A 23468-nucleotide genomic window follows, 5' to 3' on the forward strand; every position below is an offset into this window, starting at 1 on the left:
ATTATAATTATAATTGTATTGGTCACCTTTAGGAGTTGATGGAACAGCGCATATTTTTGTTATTTATAATTATTAAAAGCAATAGCCAATAACCAAAGCCCAATAAAGTTTGACGATGCGACGTTTTGCTGCCCCTACTGTTAGCTGTGACCCATCTTTAGTCTAGGGCGACAAACTTACACAGTACGGTGATATTGAGGGTGTCGCTCCTGGTCTCGCCCACGCCGTTGAGCGCGGAGCAGCAGTAGCGGCCGGCCAGCTCCTGCGTCGTCTCCTCCACCACCAGCGTCGCGGACGACGTGCTGCTGTCTCTGAGACTATATAACTTACATAGTACGGTGATATTGAGGGTGTCGCTCCTGGTCTCGCCCACGCCGTTGAGCGCGGAGCAGCAGTAGCGGCCGGCCAGCTCCCGCGTCGTCTCCTCCACCACCAGCGTCGCAGACGACGTGCTGCTGCCCCACAAACTGTTCTCGCCTATCTCTATGTCCTGTAATATTTTAAGACATCCAATTAAGTAATCTTATCATAACCAAGTTCTAAATACTCCTTAACAATCCCTATAACCGCTTATGACTGTACTCACATTATAAAACCATTTATATTTAACTACAGGTGGGTTGGCTTTTACTTCACACTCTAGGTGAAGAGTGTCCAGTTCGGACACTTGATTGAGTCTTCCATCTCCTTTCATTGAAATTTCTACTACTGGACTATCTGAAAAAAATAATGCAATTTTAATATTAACATCCTGCCATGGGCGTACCCAGGTTCTGGGCCAGGGGGGGGGGGGGGGGCAAATTACCCAGGTTCTGGGCCAGGGGGGGGGCAAATTATGCAGATTCTGGGCCAGGGGGGGGGCAAATCAGGTTTTTTAAAAGCTAAGTGCTTATAAAGAATAAAAAAATAATAATTTTTAGTTGTATTGCAAACAAATGGCAAAAATTCGTTATTTTTATAGATGAAAGTACTGGATAATATATTTAGCAGGGACGTCAACATGATCCAGCCCCCCCCTGCCCGCCCCCTCGGTACGCCCATGCATCCTGCTTAAATTCTTAACTACAAAATCTAATTGACAGTGTAAGTTCGTTTACGTAGGTATTTAAAGAGCCCAAGCATAACTCATCAGTCATCAGGCACATGTATGTAAAATATTACAGAATATTCTTTTAACTTCGCGTCCAAAGGACGCCAGAGTCAAATCGCCAGACACTTACAGGTAACATTGAGTATGGTGAGGTCAGCCTTGGAGTCCCGCCCCGGCGGCATGGCAGTGTTGGTGGCGACGCAGGCGAGCGTCGCGCCGTGGTCGCCCACCGCCGGCGTCAGCTGCAGGTGCGACGACGCTATACCGGTCGCGTTGTCCCAACTCTGCAAGATGATGTTACAGATTTATAAGGAAATGGTGTTCATTGTAATAGAGATATCGATTAGAACCTTACGTCATGCAGCAGCAGTAGCATACAGACTGGTTTCGATGAATTAGAACATGTCGCTAACGATGCGCGACGGAAGGAATTTCATACAAACTCATAGGAGCCAGTAGTATCGTTGCGATAAACTGTCTGCTGTAAGCTGTTGCTACATGTCTTTCGCCTTCAATCTTGCGTCGCTTATCGCATAATATTGTCAGAATTGTAAAGTATAAATATGTTGCGGTAAGAACAAAATAGGAGTAAACATAATTATTCTTTCAAAGACACTTGTCTCCTTCGGTATTTCGAATATTATGTCCATGTAATCTAGATCCTATTATAATATAGTCTCAGATAGGTTAGGTTATTCATAATTTATGTCGCTAAATGTGTAAATCCGTTTACTGGAAGTAGGAAGACATAAAATTAAGCGGAAAACAATAAATAGCCAGGCGGCTACTCGCGCTTACTCCTGTAATATTACCTGAACAAGCGAACTTGCGTGCCTAAATGTTATTAAAACTTAGATAAGGATACATTTTTACGATATTAAAATAATAATAAAGTTCTAATATCAGAGTTTAGGCCAGAGAGTTCTCGTAATTCACTAATTTGTTTGTTGTTTAAAAGTTATGTTCCATAAGCTAAACAAAATCAAAAACACTTTGCTATGATTATAAAAGCAGTACGTCTTTATCATAAAATCTAAGTTATAAAAACTCTTATATAAAAATGAAATGAGCCTATCCAATGGGGTATCCATCATAATTCCATACACATTTTTTGAGTACATTTAAGCCAACTAAAGCCGACTAGCTAGTCGGCTAGTTTAAGTATAAGTATCTCACGCTACTTTACAGCTCGCCTCCAACACTATCTGTTAACTTATCAATGTGACATTCTAACCTGGTTGCTATGCTGCGTCAGGTGCCTGTGGTCCAGCCACCAGCTCAGCTCCGGGGGCGGTCGAGAACCGTGCGCCACACACTTGACTACCACCTGCTTGCCGGCCTGGAGAGTACCCTCAACCGTTCCCCGCACCCAGCTTATGGAAACGTTGTACGCTGCCACTGAAATTATTTAAAATATAGAATATTTATATTTTTATTCCAAGCAATTTGATGACTGCATAGGCCCTTGTAATGTAAAATCATTAAATGATATGATTTTATGCTATCAGTAGAAGAATACTTACAATACAAGTCAATCTGAAGAGTAGATATCACAGGTTCAGTCAAATCCGTGTTAGTCGCCCTGCACGAGAGGGCTTGAGCGTTGTTCCGAGTGAGAGGAAGATATAGCTCGTTCTCTTTCACACCCGGAATGTCGCTCTCTCCGTCTGAAGCATCCACCAAGTCGTCTCCGGAATACCAGCTAATTTTCGGTGGTGGTCTACCTGTAATCAACATTGAGTCACGGATTAATAGGTAGAGTACTTTAAATTGAGCACAAAATTTACACGTCACCATGAGTGTCAAAGACATGGCTAAAGAAAAAACAGGCATAAGTACGGAGTACCTACTTATTATTATTTAACCCATCAATCCCCAAGCGGCACCCGACTGCCGCATAACAATTGAAAATCTATTGTCTCTGCGATACCCACGATCGAGGTATGCGGAACTCCATCTTAACTTAACCCTCGGTTGGTCGCCTGGGGTCTTTAAAAGCCCGGAGTTTGCAAAAACGAGAAAAAACTGTATTTAAAGTAATCGTAGCAACTCAGCTCTTTAGATAGCTTTCTAAAAGGAATTATATTTTGATATAATTCCTATAAAGCTACTCCAGAGCAGTGTCCCGCAAAAGGTGTACCGCGGCCACTGACATAGTAAGTACTACGTACTAGACTCGACAACGCAACGCAATGCTTGGTCACATTCAACGTAATCTATATAGCAGCAGTGCACTTAGTCGCCCGCGAGCTCTTCTGCGCGCCAGACGTACCACAATCAAAACGAAACCAAAAAATGTCGCAAAAATGCCTAGTTGTGGGTTAAGATACTGCAAAAATGATTCCAGTAACACTTCCAAATGCAACGGAATAACATTTCATCGGTATTAGCATTCTTATTTAATTATTTTCAATTAAAATACGAACATTCAATTACTAGGCGAAGACGCGCGCCATTTTGCATTGTCATAGAGTAGTAGATTCAGAGTGTAATGTAGGCAGAATACAGATCTATGATAAGACGACGATGAATGAAGTACTTACTCACGTAGACGAGTTTGTATTTTGGTAATATGTATTTAAAATATTACGTACATTATACATGCGTACATTATAATAATTTTATAATGGTACATATTTGAAAATATTTAAGTAATTTAAATAAGGTTTTTTTTTTTTTTTTTTTTTTTTTTTTTATGAAATAAGGGGGCAAACGAGCAAACGGGTCACCTGATGGAAAGCAACCTTCGTCGCCCATGGACACTCGCAGCATCAGAAGAGCTGCAGGTGCGTTGCCGGCCTTTTAAGAGGGAATAGGGTAATAGGGGAGGGTAGGGAAGGGAAGGGAATAGGGGGTGGGTAGGGAAGGAAATAGGGTAGGGGATTGGGCCTCCGGTAAACTCACTCACTCGGCGAAACACAGCGCAAGCGCTGTTTCACGCCGGTTTTCTGTGAGAACGTGGTATTTCTCCGGTCGAGCCGGCCCATTCGTGCCGAAGCATGGCTCTCCCACGTATAAGGTAATTAGATATAGTGGACTATGGATCCATATTAACTATAAATTTTATAAAAAAATGAATTTTTATTTTATCCACTTACTCAAATATATTCTGCATTCATCCGAGTGTAGGCACTAGGCACAAAACTTGTCACTTCTGCGGTACTGATCTACAGCAATCACCGCCCCGCCTCCCACCCCGCTCATGCCTCAAGTGCGACATGTTTTTAGTTCGCAATAGCTGCTCTAGTACGTAGTACTTACTACCTCAGTGACCGCGGCACACTGGTGGCCATAACGTGCCCTCAGAAAAAGACATTTTACCTACACATTCCTAGTTTATCAGAACTAAAAAAGGTAACATCTGAGGACGATCGACAAAAGAAATAAGAGTTTTCATTTTTCTAGATGTACCTTAAACACAATCACTTTGCGGAACACTGCTAGGGATTGTCAACGCTCTTGGAATTTCTGGGGTGTTACACATCTATCCGTCATCTTCGCCTCTTACTCCCAAACATAATTCATAGTTTTTGATGAAGAAGTTATTATAATAGATGGACAAAAGCATATTTAAAACAAAAATAAATAATCCAAAAAGCCACTTATTTACTTAAATTTTTCATTCCGCAAAACTCACTAATAAAAACAAGTCAAGAGCGAAAAACAATATTTAACTGAGGATAAAAGCCACAGGCTTAAACTTTGTCATCTAAAAGTTTTTGTTAAAAATACACCTGAAACTGGCATGAAACTTTGAAGTAGGCCGCGGATTATAAGGCGTCGCGTTGTGACGTAACGTATTGGCAATAATCCTACTAATCCTACTAATATTATATTTAGGCGAAAGTTTGTTTGGATGTATGGATGTTTGTTACTCTTTCACGCAAAAACTGCTGAACGGATTTTAATGAAACTGTACAATAATATACCTTATACATCAGAATAACACATAGGCTACAATTTTAACCGACTTTCAAAATGGGCGAGGTATTATGTTCGTTTTTTATGTTCAACGATTATAGATCTAGTAATTCATAATTCTATGTAATTTCATCACGTGCACTGTAGCAAACCTACACTACGTCGTATTCGACTTTTGAACTACGTATGTGTTTAATGTTCAATGTTGAGTCGCTCAACGCTCTACCATTTTTGGACCCTATTAGTTATTACGGAGGAGGTTCTTATGGACATCCAGAAATAAGTGTACTCAGTACACTGTGTACTTGTAACTACTACTCATTTTCGTGTCAGATAACACTGAGCAACAGAAAAGATGACACCGACACAATAGACATAACTACCAGTAGTTCGACTGCAAAGAGACGGACAGGTTTCAATATCTGTCAAATTCGTCGGGTTTCACTAGGATTATGAACGGAATGTGGCTTGCGCTGGCTGATATAATTTATTTTTAAATATTTTTCGAAATCTTTTCGAAATTAGATTCTGACAATTTTAATCGCATGTGCTAAAACACAAACAACAATACGACCAAAGAGGAACACGTCCATCGAATATGTCATATTTTTAAATTCGTAGGTAACAAGTTAACAACCCTAGCGACGATTTTCGTTATAATACGTCAAATTTAAAAATTTCAACATCAGTTTTATGTCGGTATACTCTATCATTCTGTCTACTCTGACACCGAGCAACAACATAAAAGTGTAAAATTTTGTGTCAAATATTTTTATACTGTACCTACTCGGCGAAACATGGCGGTAGCGGTCATTGACACCCTGTCAAAAACTTGTTGTTTTCTATACAAATCCGCGATTGACAACATGTGACATTTCACTGTCAATCGCGGTTTATATAGAAAATGACAAGTTTTTGACAGGGAATCAATGGCTTCTACCGCCATGTTTCGCCGAGTACAGTATAGTATACACAATTGTCAATTACACATATCAAGATTATTGTTTAGATTTAAATATTGTTATTATTGAAATTACTATAGTAACTATTAATTACAAATAGTAAGTTAGCGAGTATCTTAGGCCGGTTCTTCTCGCCAGGATAGTTTCCGAATTCCTGAATTCTAATACATGATACATTTGCGTCACTCACAAACAAAAAAAAAAGCATTTAATTTACGTGCCTTGATACTCATAATTCACTCTTAAATTGTATCGGAAATATCTCAATACAAAAATCCTCGGCACAATTCAATTTATTCTCCCTTTACCGACTGAATAGGTCTGGCCCCAAAATAGCCGCGCGTAAATCACGGGTGGACTGAATTACAGCTACACAAACCTCCAATTACTAGGCAGCTGAGGACGAGCGTGTCACCTTCATGGTACGGCCCGATTTTGCTGCCCACTTTGTTCCCCAACTCGTCCAGGAAAAACGGCCGACTCGGCGGTACTGGAATAAAAGGACACGTACATTTCGGGGAATAAAATACGCAGATGTCGGTTCATTTGTAACGTTTAGAATGGTGTGAGACATCAATAATGCAATTTATATTATAAAAAATCTTGGAGACGCTTTGCTAGGATTAAAAATATTGGTCGATAAATCAACGAATCTTTTCCGGAACACGGTAGTGTGTAGACGTTAAAATCATAACTACAGTAAACATTTCTATGGATTGGGTCCATCATATTGTGTTAACGTAACATTATAATACCGAACATAAAAGTATCTGTATGACCGAGCTTTGCTCGGTATAATAGCAAACACTCTGACTTCGTGTTACTTAACAAAGCCATCTACTGGAATACCTTTAGCTGTTGTTGTGTCGTTAAAACAATTAGTTGCTCATAACATAGTACTATTATTCGCCAATAGATGTCAGGAAGAGTCATATTTTTCAGTTTATCGATTATCGATAAAACACGAATAAAATGACATTTTCTAAAAATAATTCCTAGCTAGATCGATTTATCGCCCCCGAAACCCCCTATATACTAAATTTCATGAAAATCGTTGGAGCTGATTCCGGGATTCCAATTATATATATACAAGAATTGCTCGTTTAAAGATATAAGATTATAGATCTAGAAATCGTGTTATTATAATGTTTTAGAAGGTGATTTTCCAGCAGCACGCATAGACTTTTTGTTGAAATCAGAGCAAACTTGCGGCTGATGACATGAATGAGCAAAAACAATGCACAAACACATCAAGAGCGCCAATCGCACTATAATGACATCAAGAATGCAACTTGTGTACTCAAGTGTACGCAAATATGCAATGCACAATCCATTAGGTTTTTTATGACATATCAAGTCTATAAACAACACATCTTTGTTTTTTAACTTGTAATCAAAACTTAATTTTTCGCAGAAACGTTAGTCTACAGAGTTGTGCAAAGTGCATTGCTGTAGCTAAGTTCTATAAAGGGTTACTATTTATTTACTACAATGCTACAATGTCAATTACATATGTTTATGGCTACTTTATTGTAACAATTATATGACTCCAGTAGCAATAAACGGTAATAAGCATTATGTTACCTGTTGGCTTTAACATAATTTTACACTTATATAATAACAAAGAAAACGAATCTTGATGGACGAAGTTGCGGAATAACATCTATACCCGTGAAAGCATTGGCGTATTTGGGTCGATCAACTTTTATTGGTCCGACGGTACACGCATCATGTCCCTGAACGATAATTAATAAATATTAAATCATAAAGAGTTAAATTGGTTTTAATTATATTCCTTTTAATATTTTCTAGCATTATTGTGAACAATATTTTACTTGTTTTATTAATTTGTGCGTAGTTTAATGGTTGTCCGACAGACTATATGCAATTTTCCAGTACTATCACATTTGTCCCCAAGCCACAATGCATTAACAAACTTTGCATCACGAAAAACATACTATCACGACCATAAATACCAAATACATTTCTTGTTTCAGTTCATAATTGTTGACATCAAAACATACAAACAATTTTTTTTTATTGGATATAATAAAATTTTCAGGCATTTTACTTTTGTCCCCATAAATCACCTACATGGCACAGGTCTCACGGACAACCGTAATTTAGTTATGGAACCAAAACACAGGTGGCGCGGTAGACTCCTAAACAACAAGCCAAACACAATAGTTAACTGTCGGGCTCAAACGCCATTTTGATTTGTATAAAATCACGGCGACAATCGTCCGAGCGACGTGGGTGAGTGTGGGTGGCTTTTTTGTCAGTCCGTCGGACAACTGTGATTAAAACGTAAGTACTTGATGCATTGTTATCAATTATACTACACGAGATGCGCTTTCGTCTATATTTTAGTATGAGCTGAGATTAATATATAAAATAACAATAGTATTTGCTTGGCGGCTCAAAATTTTAAAAATGTCCCGCGGACAACCAGTCACTTGGACAACTAAAGTGGTTGTCCCGTGGACAATTTGGTTGTACCTAGGACAATAATTATTTAAAACTTACTTTAACAGTTAAATAGTTGATGTTTTTTTTATTACTCAGCTGTTTCGGGAATAAATTTTTATTACGCGATTTTATGTCTAGTTTAATTGTAATTTTTAATTTTTTTAGATAAGACAATGGGATTGTTGGAGAAAGAAAAGTCAAGACACTACAGAGAAAGGCTTAAAGCAGACCCAGATAAATTGGCTGAACGGAAAAGAAAAAAAAAGGGAAAGTTATCACATAAATAAAAAGTTAGTTGCGAATATGGAGCCGGAGGAAAAAAATAACTGCAGAATAATTTGGAAATCGATTGGACAAACAAATAATGTCCCATGGACAACCAAATATGTCTTCTGGACAACTAAGATGTCCCCATATGAAAATCACATTATACTTCATTAATTCAGTTTTATCGAGAATCAGTTCATTTCAATTTAGTAAAATCTATAATACAATACGTAACAACCTCGCCTTAATAGTTTTTTGTAAAAAAATATCACTATTTCCGCTTTACTTATTTTTTTTATATTAGAAACATAATTTGGTTGTCCAAAAGACATCATTCGTTTCAATTTTAATAAAAATATTTCGTATTTTGGGTGTACATAGAACAAATATTAAAATATTATTTATTATTTAATATTAGAAGAATTTGTTTTAATTCTTAAGGGCATTTAACATTTAAAAAAGTACTACTGTGTAAGTTGTCCAAAGGACATTATTTCCCGTGAAAAGATCGGTTAGTGAAGTTAAATCCACAAATGTGTTTAATCAACATAACTGCTGCTTATATAATCTTAATCTACGAAGAATCCTCTTCTAAATGAAATAATAAAATGCTGAAAAAGAAGCAAAAAAAAAAAAATAGCAGAAAATTAAGATCGGGACCTTTAAAAATTGATTGACCCATTTACTTAATACGCGGCGGGAAATAGAATGTTCAATAGAAAATATTCACAACATTAGATTTTCAGCATATTCAGCTGAAAATCGAGTACGGGGAGCTACGTGACGTGAGAACGTAAGCGTCGACGTGAAGCTTACTGACAATATTCAATTAAATTAGGACATATTGTCCACTTTGCTGAGGGTATGCGGGCAAGAAATAGTTTGCACAATGTTTGGGAGTTGTTTTGAAAAGGTTTGGAAGCAAATAACCCAATCGTTGGCGCTCTTTTTGGCACTTTTTATTCGATATACAAAACCAATATTATATAATGTAGTATTAACTTACATATTATGATTCTCAAAGCAGCAATTATAATAGGTATGTCTTAGTTCTTTATCAGAATAGAAAGTAAAGATACAAATCCATTCCATCCATCTTTTAAAATTATTATAAGTCATGTATGATTATTAAATACATGTGACAAAATACAGAAGTATTGAAACATGAATATTGTACACACTGATTAAAGTTTACAGACCAATTCAATTTTGCTTAACTAGGCGAAGCGTGGTCTCATGGGGAAAAGTAAATAATTACAGTTTTAATACACAATTTATACTGTTAATTAGAATAGTTGTTATAAAGTAAGTAATTAGAATAGTACTGATAGTAGTTCGCAGTTTCGCACTGAAACAACACGCTAATTTTAAATACACCACCACGCTACCACAGTTTCCTTTGTATCTGCAGAAAATTAATTTCATGAGGTCGGGGGGAATCTTTTTCACAAGGTTGGTCTGAGGTAATTTTTTTTGTAAAATGTATTAAACAAAGTTAAAGAGCGATAAGAAAACTTTAAAAATCTCACTTTTTTCTTATAACTCGTAGTTATAACTATTTTAATTTTTAATTTAAGGTGAAAAGTTATAGGAATATATTTGAAGGCAAAATAATTTGCAACAAATTATGATTTTACAAATTTTTTGTAAGACGTATAATTTTCGAGATATCGCGAAAATAGTGTTGTCACCCCTTTTTTCAAGATGGCGGCCGGGGGACAAGAGTTGCGACCCCACAAACTTGAGGTTAAGCTTCTATATACCCCAAAAATATCCCAAACATATCCCAAAAATAAAATCGCGTCCTCTAATAAATCTCATGTAACATTTTAATGGACTAAAAAGATTTAAACATTTTTGTATGTCAGAATATGTTAGACGCTGCACACTACACACAATGCTGTCAGGTTTATAAGTTACTAGCTGTCCCGGCAAACGTTGTTTGGCCATATGAATTATTTGTAGTTGTAATGTAGTTCTTTATTTGTAAATAATAATATTTTATTGGAGTGACTAAATAAGTATGTCACCAGGGCAACGTCCATCGCTATCCCGTCGCACAAACAATGGTCGCCGTCAGTCTCGAGTTGTAATAATTTACTATTATTTATTCAACAATTAATGCACTTATCAATATAAAAAGTACCCAGTAGCCGATTCTCAGACCCTCTGAATATGCATATAAAATTTAGTTAAAATCAGTAAAGCCGTTTAGGAGGAGTAAGCTATCTAACATTGTGACACGAGAAATTTATATATTAGAGATAGATAATATTTCGTTTCAAAGGCTTAGGCGGTTACATGAGATAAAAAACCTAAATGGAGACATTGTCCTGACAGGAAAAGCTATATTAAAGCTTTGTGAGCTTAAATAGGCCGCTGCGAAATAATTGGATATTCCCTTAATGTCATAGAGTATGCCATTTCCCAGGTATTGTTGGGAAGGTACGCAGCTAATATAACATATTTTTTCTCTGGCCGCAGTGACTTGGTCCAATTACTCAGAAAATTGAACCGAGCTAGTATCATTCTTAAGTTTACTTGTAATGTTATAGGATTTTTAAAAGTTTATAATATTTCTGTAGATCGATGTCATTGAAATAAGAATATAAAAATCTTCAATTTTGATTTAATTTTCTTCAATATTGTATTATATTATTATTAGGTTAAAATCAATGTTGTAAATTAGAATTTATTGTAATTATAATTAAGTCGCTAAGACCAAATTTCACCAACGACTGTTAAAGTTAATGCTCGAATTAGTATCAAGTTAGCTCTTTCGTTTTTCATATGAAAGAAAGAGAAGACAGGACATTTTAACAAGCTGTTAACACTAACAGACGTTGGTGAAATTGGGGCTAAGTGTCGTAGGTAGAATAGACTCAACGGAGATATTTAAAGTGCTTTGAGTTTTGATTTCAAAAGTTATATTACGATTTACCATCAATTTTAATAATTTAATTGAATGAAAACACTGTCCAAAGCATTAGCGCGTTTATTTTTAGCTACGCCGTAGCCACGTAGCAGGCTACGACGCGACAGCTACGGCGTAGACGTCATGAAATAAACCAATTTATTTTCAGCTTCAGATTGATTATCATAAATCCTACGTTAGCGGGCCCCTAGACGATAAATTTTATTGTGCAATATCACGTATTGCGTAATATTATTGACCGTCTTTGATATTGAACATCGCGCGCCTTCAATATATTTGTCAAATAAACTGTTCAATAAAATTGAAGCGTGATATTGCATAATATAATTGATCGTCTAGGGGCCGGCTTACAACTTACAGTATCAGGCCTTCTCTTTCATATACAAGTAGAACGACAGGGATAACATGATTTTATTTACGATGAACTTTATCCTAGACTGTATATTTACCACATACCGATAACAGTAAGGTTGACTCCAATATTTCTGGTGGGTGCGAGGAGGAAGTCCACCCTGCAGTGGTAGAGGGCCTGGTCGTCGCCCCGCAGGTTGTTAACGGTCAGGGCGGTGGGCTGCTGGTTGACGTCGGCGGTCAGACGGCTGGTGGTGTTGTAGGATGGGTTGGACCATTCGGTTCTGACGCGGGCGTCGAAACTGGAAGAAATACGTGTAGCACTTGAAATAGGTACCGCGTTAAAGCCATTGCAAAGCATTGGCGAGCACCACACCCCGAACCACACCGAACCGAAGTCTGCCGAAGTAAACAACGTTAGACGAATGTTAGGTGTTTTTCGTTACAGAATATTTTCTTGATTCAGTCGCCACGCTCAAAACCCGTAATAAAAGCTATGCAATACCTTAAGAACTTGAATAAAAAAGCGTGTACCAAGAGTACACAGTCAAAGTGAAACATATTTCGAGTTACGACCCTCTTTTTCATGACGCGACCTTGAAATTTCTCTCTATGCACGTAAAATAGTTTTACTTTAATAAATTGACTTGAATTTAAACAATTAACTTATCTTATATCTTTAAACAAGCAATTCTTATATATAGTATATTCTTGTATATATCTATATATGTACGCTGTTAAGCATTCCTGTACTAACCCACATAAAAATTACGTATTGAGTTATTAATGCAGTTATGTTCTATAAATGATTTAGAACAAGACTGCATTCAAAATTTATCAACAAAAAAAATTGTGGGTTAGGACACTAATCTAGCTAGGAATCATTTTTAAAAATGTCATTTAATTCGTGTTTTATCGAATACCAAGCAAAGCTAGGTCACATAGCTAGTAAGATCGATTATATGAGAAAGATAAAGTCCATAAAAATTGATCTTCAGAAGGTGAAGATACTAATTGAGTTTAGCGGTATCCTTAAATAGGAATAGTAAATATTCCAATAGATTTGCGATCGATCGTTTCGATCTATCGCAGATGAACTGATATGAACTGATTTATGAGAAAACAAATCAAAGAAACCCTCATAATAACGGCTAAATCTAGCCTTAATTATCATAATCATTATGAAGAGATTTTATCTGAAACACAAATCAAAGTCAGTTGTTTATGCGTAGCGAGAAGGAACGATTTTTCCAGTCCATTACACTAATGATGAAATATGCACTACGAAGGAATTAGTAGGCGTCAATATACCTAAGATATGAGTTATGAACATGAAAATATACAAGGTTTTTTAAACATCACAGGTGAACATTGAATTCAAACCTCGATTCCGAGTTTTAGTTCATGTTCAGAATTTAGTTTTAAAAATGAATGTTATTTTTTATCTCTGATCAAATATTTCTCTGAAATGGGAATGGATTTAATTTTTGAATGTTTTACGTGGAATTGGAGTTTTTAAAAATGTCGTGTTCACGTCGCTTGTGCTGTGTTTATCGTGTCTAGATTTTTTATTTATATTTCATTATGTCTGGAAATTTACCGCTTTTAAGTGTCAAATACATTAAAATAAACTCGTAGACAAAACGTGTACATAAACTACCTGTAGAGGGGTGCGTTGTTCTTGTACCAGACGACCGGCATAAGCTCGTCGTTGGGGTCGGCGGAGGTGTCACAGTACAGAGAGGTGGGGCCTGTGGTATCTGTACCTGTAGATGGGTGCATTGTTCTTGTACCAGACGAGCAGCATGAGCTCGTCGTTGGAATCGCCGGGTGCGTCGAAGTACAGAGAGCTGGGGCCTGTGCAGTGTTGCCAACTTTTTTTTTTACTAACCCACCAAATTCAGCAGCGTAAACCACCAGAAACCGCTAAAACCTAAATCGCCTCTCAAACCACCAGAATTCCACTAAATAACGTAAAGACAACCTATCTGAATATAATTTGAAAATAATACAATATTATTATGAAATAATAATAATTATTATTATTATGTACCATCGAGGAAGTTGATTCCTATGCAATTGACAGACCAACGTTATTTGGTCGAATATGTCAATTCAATCATCAATGTTAATTGTGATCTGTCAGCTGGGTTTGACGTAACGCAACCAAACTACTTAGGTCCCCGATTTGCAAAGGATGATAGTACCTATGTATAAGTAGGTACTTAACTAATAGAGTAAAGATGAACGTCTTTAGAGGAATCATTGTCATTTACTTGTTCAGTTTGTGAAGAATAAATTTCTTTAGTTCTAATTTTTGTAATACGGTATTTGGTATTATGTTGTTATTACAGCATTTGCCTTCGCGTGCTAACCTTGCAGTTTGCACGAAAGAAAGGCGATCAAACTTCATCCGGTTTCTCTGTTAAGTCTTGACAATATTCATCGTGCTAAACAATCGCTCCATAACAGCGTTAGAATGCGGCAAAACGAATAAAGATAATAATAATAATATAATTAAGTTTCCAGTGTGCGTCTTCAAGGGTTAGAAACATAATAAAAAAACTAGTGGTTTAACGTCGAAGCTACCACTAACTTAAATAATCTAATCCACTAAGAAATCCACTAGCCACTAGAACCAAATTTTTCCCGCCGAAAGGTACGTCTAAAGCACCAGATCTAGTGGAAATTCCACTAAGTTGGCAACACTGGGCCTGTGGTATCTGTACCTGTAGATGGGTGCGTTGTTCTTGTACCAGACGAGCAGCATGAGCTCGTCGTTGGAATCGCCGGAGGCGTCGCAGTACAGAGAGCTGGGGCCTGTGGTATCTGTACCTGTAGATGGGTGCGTTGTTCTTGTACCAGACGAGCAGCATGAGCTCGTCGTTGGAATCGCCGGAGGCGTCGCAGTACAGAGAGCTGGGGCCTGTGGTATCTGTACCTGTAGATGGGTGCGTTGTTCTTGTACCAGACGAGCAGCATGAGCTCGTCGTTGGGGTCGGCGGAGGCGTCGCAGAACAGAGAGGTGGAACCGCCCTCCAGCGCTTCCTGGGCTATCACCGGACCTGCAATGATTAAAAAATATAACCCAATTAGACTTCATAGATTCGCTTTTTAAAGTAACTTGTGTCATTGGAAATCATAGGCTATATATTAATTAGACCTATAATGATCTAAAATAGTCTTGGTTACAGTATTTTTTTATTTACAAAACTCAATCTTAAAAAGTTATTTATACATCATGTATAAATTAATATATGTACTAAAATTTTACAACATTATACTTTCATATTTTATTCCAAGTTTCAATGTAGTACTTATTCAATATTCACTGACTCGTATGTTCACAGAAAACTGGGAACATAATCGTGAACATATTTTTAGAGCCGACGTTAATCCACGTACAACATTTTTACAGCACTTAAATTGGTAATGAGTCGGATAAAGCCGTAATATGCCCAAATACTTAAATAATTTCTAAAGGGCGGATGTGTCCGTTTGTAAAAATATCAAACAAATATTTTCTACCTTAACGGTCTTCAAATGTTAAATTCCGGTACATGAAACCCGGCCAAAGAGATTAAAGATATATTCTTTTACTCAGAATGAGCCTTGCTTAATACTAACAACATATTTTAAAAAATAATAAGTCTTACAAAAAATTCAAGAATATTAAGAGGGCGACTAACCAAAAAAATCAAACATCGTCCTTCTCTCTTCACACGCCCGTCTTTCATATGCCAGGTGAAAAAGGACGACGCGGATTCATCGCCAAATTAGTTTTTTCTCAATAACTCGATATATTTATCGAGTTACTGAGAAGAACATTTTAAAAATCTGCTAGGTCGATCTCTTAATGATAGAATTTTATACAATGTGTTAAAATATTAACTTAGTTCAATGCACGGTTATGGCAATAAATGAAAAATTCGTTACAATTAGATGCATCTTTGTGATTTTTTTCAATCGAGACAATTTTAAGGTATCGTGTTTTTGCTCAGATTGAATTCTCGGAAATATAATGTAGCATATTCGGGGCTTATTTTAAAGCATAAAAATGAATGATAAAATCGACACTTTAGGGTTAGTCGCCCCCATAAGGGACAATTCATACCGAAACGAACGAGCGTCTTGACTATGTATAAAAGTAAATAAAAACTAAATTTCAGACGTGTGACTCACTCAATGTAGTCTAACCTCATCCGACCACAGATGCTGTTAATTGCGTTTTTTTGGGGTAAAGGTTCTATTCGGCTCATCAGTCACTACATATTGTTACTACTGCGACTCTTATGTCTCCAGCATCAAGTGAGAGTACTCACGGGGATGAAGATGTGTGTGGGGGTTACGGAGACCATGAAGTATATGAGCGTCCAGACGACGCGCATCCTATGGTCCATCCATGCTCCCGCGCTCAGCTTTCAGCCAGGACTGTATTAGCTGCTGCTCGTGAACCCATTTCATCAAGCAGCAGGAAGTACTCACCATCAGCTCCGGGGATGAAGATGTGTGTGGGGGTGACCATGAAGTATATAAGCGCCTAGACGACGCGCATCCTGTGGCCCATCCATGTTCCCGCGCTCAGCTCTCAGCCAGTATTGTTAGCTGCTGCTCGTGAACCCATTACATCAAGCAGCAGGCAGTACTCACCATCAGCTCCGGGGATGAAGATGTGTGTGGGGGTTACGGAGACCATGAAGAATATGAGCGTCCAGACGACGCGCATCCTATGGTCCATCCATGTTCCCGCGCTCAGCTCTCAGCCAGTATTGTTAGCTGCTGCTCGTGAACCCATTACATCAAGCAGCAGGCAGTACTCACCATCAGCTCCGGGGATGAAGGTGTGTGTGGGGGTTACGGAGACCATGAAGTATATGAGCGCCCAGACGACGCGCATCCTATGGCCCATCCATGCTCCCGCGCTCAGCTCTTAGCCAGGACTGTTAGCTGCTGCTCGTGAACCTGTCACATTGCTCATCGAAGATATCGCCTGAAACAAAGAAAAGAAACCAAGTAAGAATCTAATAAGAAGTAGAAATTATTAGAGAATCAATTTTTTTTTATCGAAACAAAATATACTCGAATGTTTGAGGGCGGGCGGCGATTGTAAAAATAGCCTTAGCATTGACACGAAGACTGCACCTTACTTTCTTATCTAAAGTCCGACTTCATAATACAGTCATGTTATAAATTTTATTATGGTCGTTAAGGACGTTAACATAATATTAATGTTATTGTTGGTTTATATGTAGACATAACATACAAAATTAATGATTATTACTAATTGTTATATCACGAGCCTAATATGAAGTTACAAAATTAAGTTATAAATAATTGTATATACCTAGTTATAGATTAGTGGCATAACAAACTGGTACCTAGCAACAACAAAATGAAGCTGAAAATATAATCCCACCAAAACATAAAATGTAAAAGTAGCCAAGCAAAATATTGCAAAGCTATGTTTTCAGATCACATTCAAGCCAAGTCTTCAACTTATTTTGTAATTTAAATCAATATATAAGAGTAACTGTATCAATAGATTTCTTTATTTTATAATTTTTACAGTGGCTTGGCAATTAGCTTGGCTTGAATGTGATCTGAAAACTTTTTACGACAGAAGTATTTAATAGCTATGCAATATTTTGATTGGCTACTTTTAAATTTTATGTTTTGGTGGGATTTCATTTCTTCTTTGAAGGTTTTTTTTTCTTTTCTTTTCAGGCCACGTTATAACTTTTCTGTATAAGTACAGAAAAGTTATAACGTGGCCTGAAAAGAAAATAAAAAAAAACCGAAACTAACGAAGCGAAGAGATAGAGAATGGGTGCTAAGCTAAGGCTTAGCACCCATCCTCTATCTCTTCGCTTCGTTAGTTCTATAGGTGGACAACGTAACGTAAATACTTCTGAGTTCTGAGTCGATTATAATTATATTCATATATTATAATTGACTTTAAAAGCGTTAATACTTGAAGGTGATAATTTTAACATTAGGTACCGTTGAATACATAGTAGCACTGACGTCTTGCCATTCCTCGCAGGAAAGGAGCACACCTTATTTCATGTGATAACTTAAAACTCCCATATATCGAGCGAGTAAGGAGTGTATACCTACCGCTGCAGCAGTACTGATTAAATTTATATTTTAATCGAATTTAATTATTGTTTCATCAACTTAAAGCCTTTTGTACGTAAAACAAATATGCAGTCGAGACTTCAGACTCATACTGTTCTTGCAAAGTTACAAACATAAAAATATTTTCTTTTATTTAATTTAATCTTTTATCTAATAAAGTATTATATTATTATTACATTATTTTTCAGTTTTTAGGTTTATCCGCCTGAAGGATGAAAACGGGACCCTATTATTAATAAGTCTTCGCTCTCTGTCAGTCGCCCACCCGTATGTCACCAGGCTAGATCTCGAGAACCACAATAGCTAGATAGTTGCAATTTTCACAAATTATGTATTTCTTGTGTCGTTATAAAAGCTAATAGTCCAATTAAAATAAAATAAATTATTAAAGGGGGCCTCATACAACAAACACGTTTTTTCCCTCTTTTTTGCTCTATATCCATAATGATAACAGTAAAGTTTTTGAAAATTTCAAAAACTTTACTGTTGTACTTTACTTTAATGATCTATCAGTCAGTGAGTGACAAAATGCAGTAACTTTAACCATCCGTAACTATTAAACTATTTTTTGAAATTTCATGTAATTTGGAGGTTAAGTTAGTTTTAAACCAAAATTCTAATTCCCTAGCTTTGTTAACATCGAAGATAAAGGGGGTGTGAAATAGCCACGAACCGCTTCGAGAAAAGTATGGTACGGCCGTGTCTTTGCTAAAAAGCTTGGCTGGGGCACTGCTGTGCCCCCAGATTTACACTAAATACGAAACGGCGAAAATATATTATTATTTAAATACTCGTAATTAAAATACCTTAAAATGCTGTATTGAATATCTTGATATTTTGGTATGAATATTGCACGGATATTATTGCATTATCCTCAATCAGTTTTAATTAAACTTGATATAGGCGCAAATATAATATAATTAATTAACATTTACTAATTGTTGTGTAATTCAACTGGCGATGAGAATCTGGTTTCAGTGGCCGGCGGTTATATGACGCTGTATTTTTAAATGGACTCAATTTTGTTCCGAATTTAAAACGAGCAGTTTTGTTTCCAGCTTTTAAAGTAAGAACAATTATTGCTGATACTTAAACAATTATCATAGTTAACACTAATAACATACTCAAGGGGTAATATCTCTTACTGACGCACTCTTAGGGGCGATTTGACCAAAGAAATGGAACGCGTTCAAAGCACTCTGAACCGGTTCAAAACTCTTCTGATGCTGCGAGTGTCCATGGGCGACGGAAGTTGCTTTCCATCAGGTGACCCGTATGCTCGTTTGCCCCCTTATTACATAAAAAAAAAGACAAAATAAATGTCAAGATGACAGTTTGACACATGCGTTTGTTAGTTTATGTATTGTTTTTTGCTATTTTGTAGTTAAATTAAAGTGAAAAGGCTTTAAAATGATGAAAACATGTAAAATAATCGCGTGACGTCACGTAAACTTAGATTTAATAATCGCGATCAAAAGAAGTTTGTGAAATCCAATCGAAACAAATCGAGATTTACGTCGCAGCATGAACGCGTTCAATGGGAACTAAGTTTTATAAAACTAAGTTTTATGTGTGTTTGGTGAAATCCCACCTTAACGTGGGAGAGCCATGCTTCGGCACGACAGGGCTGGTTCGACCGGAGAAATAACACGTTTTCACAGAAAACCGGTGTGAAACAGTGTTTGCGCTGTGTTTCGCCAAGTGAGTGAGTTTACCGGAGGCCCAATCCCCTACCCTATTCCTTTCCCTAACCTCCCCTATTCCCTTCCCTACCCTCCCCTATTACCCTATACCCTCTTAAAAGGCCGGCAACGCACCTGCAGCTCTTCTGATGCTGCGAGTGTCCATGGGTGACGGAAGTTGCTTTCAATCAGGTGACCCGTTTGCTCGTTTGCCCCCTTATTTTAATATCAAAAACTCAGAGAGACATTTAATTATGATGATTAAACTTCAATTTAATGAAGAGTTTGATAGATAATGTATGGGGCTTATGTCAAAATGTTTATTTATTTATACAGATAAGTAAATAATCTCTCAGTGCGGCAGCTAGGTAATGCGATTATTCTCTAGCACATAATCCATACTATAATAATTTTATGATTAAAATATTATATTATGATGGCATTTTTATCTATGATCTATCTGTCACGTTCAAACGGAACTTGAGTTTTCAATTATATGAAGATACTTTATATTATTGCTTATTTTATAGAGCCCCTAGAAAGGCTATATAGCTGGTAGTTCTCATTTTACTGTTGTCGCGCGATAAACAAAGTCGTAGAAATTATCTAGTTCAAACAAAACCCCTCTAACGGCCGTTCCCAATATTTGATCTATCTCTGGTTTTGCCCTACTAGAGATAGGAATAGCTCACATTAGACATTAGGGACATATATTTTATGTCAATTGTGAGCTATTCCTATCTCTAGTAGGGCAAAACCAGAGATAGATCAAATATTGGGAACGGCCGTTAGTAAGCAAAGCTGTGGCTGGAGATGTTATCTGAAAATGTACTGTTCCCGCGTATGAAGTTACAATTATGTTTCCCGTACCTATTTTGACAAGCAATGTTGTGTCTGGATGTAGTATTGTTTGACCTGTTCCCAGAGCTAAGTCCAGTGTGCATGTCTAAGCTTTAATCAAGGATTATGTTTTAGACATCTAAATTCTAATATCAAGGTATAGGCGCTAGATTGGACGTTACTAACGTAGGAAAACGCCGAGCCTAGAATCTAGATTATTATATTCCATACTAATATTATAAATATTAAAGTAGGTAAGTATGTCTATCTGTCTGTCTGTTACTTTTTCACGCTTTGGACCTCTGAACCGATTTTGCTGAGTATGGGAGATACTTGAGTCATCGGGAAAGGCTGTGGCGGTACCCACAATAGACAATTCGATAACATTCCTGCATCGCGCTATCGAAGTTTTCTAAAATGCGTCGGTATATATACGACAGCTGAAATGTATGACATGGGCTCCGGCCTGACCGAGCATAACACCTCGCTCGGTCGGAAGACCTTCCTTTGCGGCCTCCACGCATAAATCCCATAAGGCAAAGGATACCTACCTACTACTCGTATATACCTACCTACAGGTGCAAAAGTACGGTTCCTGCGCAATAAAATAATTAGGGCGCAACAGAGCTGTGGGCGTCATCTAGTTTGTATAGAAAGTAGGTATAGACTATAGGTGGGATAACAATAATCATGACTAATAACATCTAGAAAAATATTCCTAGTTTTTTTTTTTTTTTTTTATGTAATAAGGGGGCAAAGTGCGTTGCCGGCCTTTTAAGAGGGAATAGGGTTATAGGAGAGGGTAGGGATGGGAAGGGAAGGGAATAGGGGAGAGTTGGGAAGGGAGTAGGGTAGGGAATTGGGCCTCCGGAAAACTCACTCACTCGGCGAAACACAGCGCAAGCGCTGTTTCATGCCGGTTGTCTGTGAGAACGTGGTATTTCTCCGGTCGAGCCGGCCCATTCGTGCCGAAGCATGGCTCTCCCACGTCTAAAGTACCTACCATAACGAAAAGCCTGGTCAAATTTACTATGGAAAAAGAAATCACCAAAGTGCGACTACGCAAAAAAGCTCAGAAATTCTTCATTCGCTAATTGAAGATTAAAAAACCAGAAAATAAATTTCCTCTGAAACTCGCGTCGACGGGAAATGAGATAAACAAGTTAATTAAGTTAAAATTTACAGTTAATTAAAACTAGTGTCACTTTTAATCTTGAGGTTGCGTCTGATATTAACGAGGTCTCCGTTTGCGTCGAAAAATTATTTCAGTTTATCCCGTAAACTCCACTTCGTATCCGCTAACATGCAGCTTTGATCTGAAAATCGGCTTAGGGCCGGGTCACATAAACACGATATGACGTCGTGTCGTACCACGATGCGGCGGAAATCTATGACGAGCATCGTAAAAAAGTACGTCGCGACATCGACGTCACGTTGTAGAAACCCACGATGCGTACCGCGAAGAAATGGGTGGATCCAGTATCTTATGAGTTTCTGTCTTTTCTTTATCCGTATTCTTAACAACAGCAGGAGCAGGATGCGTCTAGTGCGGTCCATTTCTCAAAATTAACTGCGATAATTTACACTGCATTGTATCGACGGCATCGTGACGTGTATCGTGGCACGTTACGATATCGCGACGTTGTTTACGATGCTCGTCGTAGATTCCCACGACGCGACGTCGCATCGTGAAACGACGCCGCATCGTCGTACGACACGACGTCGTATCGTGTTTATGTGTCCCGGCCTTTATACACGTTCGCACGTTCGCACACCCAAAGGGTGTAACTTCGCTTTAGGTTTTGTTACCGTGAATTTTTTGTACAACTGGCTTTAGGTTATGTTTTTGCATTCTTTTGTTTGTAGCATGTTTTACAGTTCGATATTCGAATACACGTTCCACGAATTTCAACCTTTAAAACGGACTTGGAAGTTTTTAACTGCAACAATGCCGTCAGCGGGCGCGGCTAGTTAAATAATTCCTCGCAATATGACGGACGCGACGGTTCCAGTTTGCCCCAGTTAGCTCTGTAAAAGTTTAACGTTCCATTTTCGAATACGACGCTTCAATGAAGTCCCTAGGCAATTCATTAGACAGTCGTGCGGAAACGTGGAGAGCCAACACGAATGCCGGGTCAGCTCGACGGGCAGGGTGTTAATATGATGTATCTTACGACAGGAAAGCAACAGGCGAAAATGGCCTGTTGCATTGCTGATGCTAGATATAAAATCTGCCAGAGAGATGATTCAAGGCCTCGCAGAAAACGGGCGTGACTTGCAGTATTTTGGCAAGCGATTAAGGTAGGTAATTTTTAGAACCAGAAATAAGTAGCTCATAAGTCATAACAATTGAACACACGCGTACATGACATTGCGAAATCTATGCAACCATTAAAGAAGCCAATCTTCATTAATTTAAACTACGCAGCTCCTTATATGGATTTTATAAATAATAATAAACACAGAACCGAAAAGAGTTGACATTATGACTAATATAAAATATTATAAATGTGAAAATGTGTCCAAACCGCTGAACTGATTTTACTGGATACTTTGAGTCCTGGGAAAGGACATAGGATACTTTTTATCCCGAGAAAATACACGGTTCCCGTGCGATAAAAAATTCTAGTAATATAGAAATAAAAAATTTCGATTCCAACACTTACCTAAAAGATAGTTAGATAGATAGATAAGAAGTAGTGTATTTGTCGTGAATCGTGATTCGTAAACGTCGAATGAGAGTTGAGATTCTCTTGATAGGTTTTTCGATTCACTAACGCTTGATTTAGTTATTTATTTATTTATTTTGTTCA

At 37.5% G+C, this 23468-nt stretch overlaps 1 protein-coding gene across 4 annotated transcripts in view; it reads right to left on the reverse strand.

Annotated features, from left to right (window-relative positions):
* Window positions 1-23468, reverse strand: part of LOC121726197 (Fc receptor-like protein 5) — a 113146-nt gene that overhangs the window by 2031 nt on the left and 87647 nt on the right. For 3 of the 4 annotated variants that reach the window (XM_042113431.1, XM_042113434.1, XM_042113435.1), the window contains 9 exons: window positions 16817-16985; window positions 14937-15060; window positions 12101-12297; window positions 6353-6463; window positions 2614-2814; window positions 2325-2488; window positions 1221-1374; window positions 587-717; window positions 331-490 (listed from right to left, as the gene is read on the reverse strand). In XM_042113431.1, the coding sequence (XP_041969365.1) occupies window positions 331-490; window positions 587-717; window positions 1221-1374; window positions 2325-2488; window positions 2614-2814; window positions 6353-6463; window positions 12101-12297; window positions 14937-15060; window positions 16817-16904 (1330 nt within the window). In that variant the 5' untranslated portion in view covers window positions 16905-16985. Of the gene's footprint in view, window positions 1-330; window positions 491-586; window positions 718-1220; window positions 1375-2324; window positions 2489-2613; window positions 2815-6352; window positions 6464-12100; window positions 12298-14936; window positions 15061-16645; window positions 16734-16816; window positions 16986-23468 lie in introns of those variants that run through there. The other variant, XM_042113432.1, reaches the window with a different exon arrangement.

Source organism: Aricia agestis, chromosome 4 (genome assembly GCF_905147365.1).
Source record: "Aricia agestis chromosome 4, ilAriAges1.1, whole genome shotgun sequence".
Lineage (NCBI taxonomy): Eukaryota > Metazoa > Arthropoda > Insecta > Lepidoptera > Lycaenidae > Aricia > Aricia agestis.